This window comes from Etheostoma cragini, chromosome 7, assembly GCF_013103735.1.
Source record: "Etheostoma cragini isolate CJK2018 chromosome 7, CSU_Ecrag_1.0, whole genome shotgun sequence".
Taxonomy (NCBI): Eukaryota; Metazoa; Chordata; class Actinopteri; order Perciformes; family Percidae; genus Etheostoma; species Etheostoma cragini.
In genome coordinates, this window is record NC_048413.1 from 24,894,764 (window position 1) to 24,902,778 (window position 8,015).

General features: G+C 41.6%; 1 protein-coding gene across 2 annotated transcripts in view; it reads right to left on the bottom strand.

The window, feature by feature from the left end:
• Positions 1 to 8,015, bottom strand: part of lamb2 (laminin, beta 2 (laminin S)) — a 44,458-nt gene that overhangs the window by 9,376 nt on the left and 27,067 nt on the right. Inside the window, exons 16-25 of one of the 2 annotated variants that reach the window (XM_034875687.1) lie at positions 7,482 to 7,609; positions 7,224 to 7,356; positions 6,904 to 7,096; positions 6,216 to 6,359; positions 5,524 to 5,755; positions 5,113 to 5,282; positions 2,485 to 2,520; positions 947 to 1,171; positions 599 to 816; positions 384 to 480 (exon numbers count right to left, since the gene is read on the bottom strand). In XM_034875687.1, the coding sequence (XP_034731578.1) occupies positions 384 to 480; positions 599 to 816; positions 947 to 1,171; positions 2,485 to 2,520; positions 5,113 to 5,282; positions 5,524 to 5,755; positions 6,216 to 6,359; positions 6,904 to 7,096; positions 7,224 to 7,356; positions 7,482 to 7,609 (1,576 nt within the window). The remainder of the gene's footprint in view (positions 1 to 383; positions 481 to 598; positions 817 to 946; positions 1,172 to 2,484; positions 2,521 to 5,112; positions 5,283 to 5,523; positions 5,756 to 6,215; positions 6,360 to 6,903; positions 7,097 to 7,223; positions 7,357 to 7,481; positions 7,610 to 8,015) is intronic. The other variant, XM_034875688.1, reaches the window with a different exon arrangement.

The window sequence follows — 8,015 nt, forward strand, 5'->3', positions numbered from 1 at the left end:
AAAATAAAAAATAAAAAATAAAAATAAAAATCAAGTATAAGTATCAATTATGAATATCAAGTATGAGAAAAACAATTGGTTTGTAATGGATTCTGATCTTTACCTGTTTCTGATGCTTAGCTTTGATTTTTGTTTTGTTAGCCTTTGGTACCAAGGTCCCCATCGAATACAAAATGTGTTATTAGGTGCACAGTTTCAGTGTTGGCCAACATGAGCTGTATGTAGTTTTGCACTGTATTGTGCTGTCTACTGTGCAACCCGTCGCTCTGCCTGAGCAGCTATAAAGCACAAAAGCACTGCACTGAATTCTTTGGTTTCTTGATTATGTTCATCACATCTAGACCATTTCTGAAGAGCATGCATTTAGACCTTATGTTTCTAACCTCTGCACTGTGTCCTTGGGTCTCCCCAGTAGTTCTCCTGACAGTCTGTGCAGGTCTTCCCGCCAAAGCCGTCACGACACTGACACTGCCCAGTAAACTGCACAACAGAGTGGAGAAAACAGAAGCATGACACATCAATTGCTTTTGTTTCTGACAGTGTGAATGAATGTGAAAGTACTTTACGCTTGTGTTTTATCATGAGATGTCTACTCTACCTCGTTACATGAGGAGGTGACTGAGTTGTTAGGATCACAGCCGCAGGGTTCACAGCCTCTCCCACTGGCCAGGTTCCAGTGGTTGGGGGCGCAGTGGTCACATGGCAGACCTATTACGTTTGGTAGGCACTGGCACTGCCCTGAGACACGCTGGCACACACAGTCCTCACGCTCCATGCACTGGCTGCTGTCAGTACCCAGGAAGTTACATGTACACTCTGATGGAGAAAAAACATGCATCATCATTATATATATATATATATATATATATATATTTTAAACAACATCAAGACGCAAGCTAATGCCTTTTCTTTTTGCAGACTTTTTTTTAATGAACATGACACTCACTCCTGCAGTTGCGGCGCGAAGCGTCCCCGAAATAGCCGCTCTTGCAGATGCCACAGTTGGTGCCCTCAGTGTTGTAAAGGCATTTTCTGCACTCTCCGGTCTGCCTATTGCAAGCATCCATGTCTGACATGTCTATGTTGTTGTTGCACTGGCACGGCTGGCAGCGCCCTCCGGGCTGACTGGGGTTGCCGTAATAACCCGGAGCACATTCCTCACATCGGGCTCCTGAATTGGGGGAAAAAAGCAAAAAAGGGAACGATAGTTACAATAAGAAGGAGTGGAGGGAGGAGATTTTATTTGAAATGAAACACAATTCAATAAGAATGGGTGAAGTGCTCTATACGATTTCCCAGGCTGTTTTTAGGGTGTAAAACAACAGTAAGCACAAACCTTGCAAATTTACAGAAGCATAATTAACAGGTCATCTTGGTTATGCAAATGAGAAACCTCTTCAACTTGCCTAGACTCTGCAAAGCATGACCACTATTATATTAATACAGCTTGTTACAAGAATCAGTTATGTTATACATTATCACTGAATAGGGTTGGGCTAACCAGCTCTTATTAGTGGTTCTGATCAGTAACAATATTCAGGTCTAAATCATTCTTCCTTGCGTTTGAAAAGACCATTACATTGGTCTTCTCAGCATTAAGCACAAGCTTTAATTGATACAGCCGTGCTTGCACTCAATGGAAAGCAGTTTGCAATCCTTCATACTCCTTCCTAATGGTAGTTGACAAGAATGAAAGAGAGAGGGGGCAAAGGGAAGTAGACGTTGTCTTGAGCAAAAGGAGAGAAAGTTGACAAATTGAATAAACTACACTGAATTTACAGAGTTGTTTAGGTCCACTACTTCTCTCTTCCTGTACTTCTGAAAGTCAGTACTCTGTCCTGCTTATTCGACCAGAAAGGTCATAATGCAGTGGACATCTGATGGTCAGTATCCTTCAGCGTGCTCTGTTGTGCTTTATCAGAATAGCCAGGCTGGTTAAAAAGAAAAGTGACATCAGTGTATTCATCACAGCTTTATGGCTATATTGAAGTATCAGTATAGCTCATTTTCCCTAGGAAATGACTGCTCAGACAAATCCAAATATCTCTTTATGCACAAATAAAGGAACAGTTAAACCCTATTCAAACACAAGAGACAGAAGCTGACCCAGACTCAGAATCAACCATCACCTGTGTATAAACCCTTCCTCAAAACGTCTTCCTTTTATTTTTTTTAACTGGAACCCCTATTTCTGACACTACCACTGAAAAAATAATGATTCTGGATCAGGTATTTGGCACTTTAGTGCCGTATAAAACATGGGCGGTCACAGAAAATCAATTGGAAGGGGTGACTTTTGTCTTTGAGCCAGGTGTCACACATGGGCAGGAGTGCACTGTGGCACAGCACCATTGATGGGAGGGGTGCTGAAGCCATGCATGGGTAGGATTGGTACAGAAAAAAGTGGAGGGTTGGTGGACAATTAAAGAGGAGAAAGAGGAGGAGGAAGAGAAGGGGAGGACGGGGACAACCATCATTACTCACGCTTAAAAATGGTTGCCCCGGAGCGTTTAACAATCCCTGTGCCAGTAATACAGGGGAGGGAGGAAATGATACAAGTTACCAGATTCACCATGTCCCACTGAGAAACATCATTCTCACCAGTTATTCCCTTTACCTTGTCACATAAGCTAGAAGATAGGAGTTTATGTGTTGCCGTGTATTACTAACGTTTTTCAGAACTGCTCTGGAGTACGATAACCTCAGTGGTTGAACATGGAGCTGTAGTAATAAAGATGGACTCTTTTAGATTTACCTGGTAATAGAGAAGTATATTCATGGTCCCCAGTGGGTGATTTCTCAGGATTTTGATGAGCCCCTGACCTTTCTTCTAACATTTCCCTTTGAACAACATTTTGTTACATGGAAAAAGCATCTTAACAAGAGTGTATGTAGCATCTGAGGCACAATATGTAAACTACTTTTGTGTAAATAAACAGTAGTGTGTATCTTTTCGGACGCACTAAGCTGTAATTTTAAATTACAATTCTCACTTACTCAAAGCCTCCTTGCCGTTGGAGACGTGTAGCCATGGTAATCCCTGTCGGCTTTAGTTTAAGCGGCTTTTTAAATTACTGAAAAAGGTAAGCAACTAGACCAACAGCCGAAGGTGACAAAATCACAGATTAAAAATGTAAAAATATAAAAAAAAGAGTTATTGATGTTACAGAGCTGCCTTGGTGGCTGTCCGTTTGTCTGTTATGAGTTATGAACGTTGTCGTTACTAGCACATTGCATCGTGTACCACTTATGCTGGCGTAGTGTCCAGTGTTTGCATTGTGTAATATTTCACTGGAAATAGTATGCAATTCACATACTATTGGTATCATACTAAGATTTCGAACATTCAAAAAAATCTTACATACTGCTAAATATCATGTTATTTCAGACACTACCTCAAGTAATGCTAGCAGCTCTGTGCAGCTGTATTTAGAAACAGTAGTGCTTTGAGCTGAATGCTAATGTCACCATGCAAACATGGACACAGTGCACCAAACACAAATAAAGTCTAAAAAATAGAGTCTGATTGAAATCAGAAGTCAGTTTTTTCTTGGGTTTGCAATGCCATCACAGAATGAATTTTTAAACCTTTGGTGGTTCCTGTACAAATTCATCTATTGCCATCATCAGGTCCCGATTTCTGATGACCTAATACCTTGAAAACTAATGGCATTCCCATCAGCCTCAGCTGTACTTTGCATTAAGTGTAAAGTGCCCATATTATGAAAGAAATTTGAAAAAACAGTAGCTGGCTGATGTTATCATTACCTAGCTACTACGCATGTGCAACTCCCAACAAAGATAGTAAAAAAGTGAGATGTCTCACTCTGTAGCTAAAACAGAGACCTAAACACACAGGTTCTGCAGCAATGTACAGTACAACAAAAATATGGTGTCTTTTGAAAATGACCAACCAAGTAAACCTATTCTGGTACTACCTCAAGATACAATTATGAACCTGAAAATGAGCACAATATGGGCGCTTTAATTAGCTGATTAGCACCAACATGATACACTTTTATAAAATGGTGAACATGTTAAAATTATAACCACATCATTGCATTGTCATTGTGAACATGTTAGGGTTAGCTTCCTGACGTTAGCATTTAGGTCAAAGCACCACTGTGCCTGGGTCCAGCCCCACAGAGCTGCTAGCATGGCTCAATCACTGAGGTTAGTTACACTGTAACATCAGCTCCAGTTTGCTACAAACAAGACTATTAATGCACTAAAACTAGCTGAAATATCACTATTTAGTCTCTCTTTTCTAATATAAAAGGTATCTTTCAGCTCAGAGTGATCCACTGAGGTGTCCTTTGGCTTGATAAAACACACCAAAGACACACACTTCATATATTTGACCTAAATGAGGTTTTGTAGTAATGTTTTAAAGTGTTCATATTATGCTTTTTTGATTTTTCCCTTACATTTATTGTGTTATATATCTTTTCTATGCCTGTAATAGGTTGACAAAGTGAAAAAACCCAAAGTCCACCCCAAAGAGACTCACAATCTCCAACAGAAAACATTAATCACAAATTGATCCAAACAGCTCTATTGTAGTCCAGCCTTAACTTCCGTGATGAACATGCATCACGTTGTTTCACACGTTAAAATGCTCGCATAGCTTGGCCTGCCCTCACACTCTCCTTCTGACTGGCTTGTGGTGCTGACCTAGGCACTGCGCATGTCCAACAAAGATGAAATAGAAGTGTGATGCCTCACTCTGTAGTTAAAACGGAGAGTGGAACGGAGAACGCACAGGGTGAAAAGAGGAGCTGCAGCAATGTGTAGTTAAGCAAAAATAAGGTGTTTTTTGAAAATTAAACTATGTAAACCTATTCCGATATAACCTCTAGATAAAATTATGAACCTAAAAATGAGCATAATATGAGCACTTTAAAACTCAAACACTGACACAGAGTGCATAATGAAGAGCAGTTTAATGATGTAATGCTATAATGTGTAACTACCCAAGCAAACTGGAACATGATTTCATGAGCGTCACTTGCTGAGGAATGAAGAGGAGAAACAGAGTAGAAAGCAAGGACTGATGGAACAGGAAGGACAGAGGAACAGATGCACAGCAAGGGTACAAGGGTCTAGGTTTACCTGTGTAACCCTGGTTACAGTTGCAGATAATTTGTCTGTTACGGTTGTCCTGGTAACAAGATGCAGCAAAGTGGCGTCCACTGTTGGGGCCGTCGGGACACGGGCACGGGCGACACTGACCGCTGGATGCTTTGCCCAAAACGGGGTTACCATAGTAACCACTGGCACACCTACAAATAATAACAAAGTAGTTGAAACGACTTCGCAACAACCAAGTAGAAGTAGACATACTGTATATGCAAGTTCAGAAGTTCAGTGATCATATTCATACTATTTTTATTATATGATCAGAGGAAGAGGAATACAACTGAATTTCTAAATCCCTTTCTTTATCCCCATATTCAAGTATATATCATGTTTAAACTGAACCTGATCTCATGCATCTGGGTCATCTTCACACTGAAACATCACCTGTTACACTTGTCTCCTCCAGTGTTGTCCCTGCAGTTAATGCAGGCTCCGGTCCTTTGGTCGCACGCGTCGGCGTGTCCGTTACACTGGCAGGGTCGGCAGCTGGGGAAGCCCCAGTGACCTGCCTGACATCCGTTGCAGCGCTGACCAAATGCTCCAGGGCGGCACTGGCACTGACCAGTGATCTTATCACAAAGTCGAGTCACAGAGCCTTCCAAGCTGCAACTGCAGGCTGCACCGAGGGAGGAAAAGGATAAGGGAAGTCATATTGGAAGGAAGATGATTGGAGGAAGTGAAGTGGAGGGGAGATGGAATCAATGAAAGAGAAAGTAATTTGAGGGATGGGGAATAAAAAATGTAAGTAAAGTGGTCTTTGGATTTGCAATTGTCCACAGAGAGACAATAGAGGGCGCTAGCAGCATAGATTATAACTAATCAAAGGCTCTGCAAGTGTGTCTACGCTCATTTTACCGCAGACCTTTGTCACTGCAACGTGTTAATAGATGAAAAGAACAAAAAGGTGCTTCTTTAGCTGTTACTGTGTCTGCACTACCTACTAAAATTTTCCAAGTAAAGTTTAAACATTAGCTATAAAATCCTACCAGATTAGTGGTTTGAAATATTAAAATACTATATCCTCAGTAAACTTGTTCTGGATTTCAAAGAAATTTGAACGGTCCAGTGTTTCTCACCTATACAGCCTGAGGGTCCAAAGCCGTAAGTTCCAGGAGCACACTGGTCACAGCGTTGACCAATCACATTAGGCCTGCAGTGACATTGGCCCCCACGGACATCACACATGGCGCTAATGGACCCCTGAGGATCGCAATTACAAGCTGGAGGAGGACAGAGAACAGGCATGAAGTTACTGAACCCTGACATATGGCAACATCCAGCCCATTGAATCCTGGGAACAAAAGGAGCAAACAAAGGCTGATAACTGACAGTCAGGCTAATGTGATTAATTATTAGCTTTAGAGGTTACCCAACTGTGTTGCAAATTTACAACTTAAAGTTAAGCTGAACATTTCTTCAATTATTGTGGAAGGAAAAAGAAATGATAAGGGTACTGCAGCAATGTTTAAAAATACAATTTATAGCTCTGTTTTGGGTCTCTTCAACTGCTAAATGCTCCACTATTTCCCCCAGCTAGTCTCTATCTGTGTCTGTCTGCTGTTTGGTAGTGAACAGTTAGTGTAAAGTAGGTTTTTCAAGCCTTCCAATAAAAACAGCTCCAGCAAAAGTGAATCAAAAACAGTAAAGTTGCATTCCGGAGAGCTAAACAATGAGCTGAAACTTGCATGAAGCCCTGCAACGTACTGCATTGTAAACATCATGAGCGTCATTCAAGCAAGGCATAATAAGGCTTTTTTCACTCACGCAGAGCCCCGTCATTAATGATAGCTGACATGCTGGTGATTAGCTTGGCACAGGTGTCACTCATCATTGGGCGGGTTAAACTCTTAGCCCCCTCGTGGCAGCGGTACCGCTCATAGATCTGCTTCCTGTTGTTAGAAGCAGGATCCCCTAAGTTGAACATCTCCATAGAGGAGTGGCGTGGCATCAAGGCAATCTGGATCAAAGAACAGGGATTAAAGAAAAGGGGAGAGAGGGAGATGTTTGTATTTGGAATGAAAACGGCCAGTGCTTCATGAGCTAAATGCCTATTTTAGAGGACTGGATAAAGAAATGTATCTCACAGAGTCCACAAGGAGGACAGCGTTGGCCGCTCCATTGAGGATGCTGTTGGCATCCTGATAGCGTCTGAACTCAAAGCGGAGGGTGTAAGTCACACTTCTCTCCAGACACACAGCCTGAGGGGGGACCATAAACCTGGAGCAAACACAGTCAGCACACAGTGGACATTTAGCAATTGTTTGTGTGCGTGTGCGTGTGTGCGTGTGTGTGTGTGTGTGTGTGTGTGTGTGTGTTTGTGTGTATGTGCTTGAGCAACATACCTGGCTCCAGCTGGCAGAGAGACAGTGAGTTTGTCATCATCTGGGATGGTGTTTCCACAGGGGCTGCTGGTAGGAATCAGGCCCGGACGGATCACTGTTATTTGTACATCCTCCCAGTCTCGGGGCATCTGGGTAGAATCCGTGTTATATGGTTAATATGCAGACAGAAGCATACTCATCATGAAATATGAGAAGAAGAGGAGGTCAGTTATAAAGTAATGGCTACCTGGATGATAGGTATTCAATCACAAATGCTTTTGAAAATGCTTAACATGTAAAATATAAATAATTTATAGCCAAAGGGCTGAAACATGCAAAACCACTGCCATGTTCTTTTATGATAATAATTACTTGAACTTTGTCTGTACAGGGAATGCTGCACATATTAAAAGAATAGCTTGAAATTTTGTGAAACACACTTATTCGATTTCTTGCTAACACAAAGATCTACACCACTTTCTACAGTGGGTACGGAAAGTATTCAGACCCCTTTAAATTTTTCACTCTTTGTTTCATTGCAGCCATTTTCCAAAA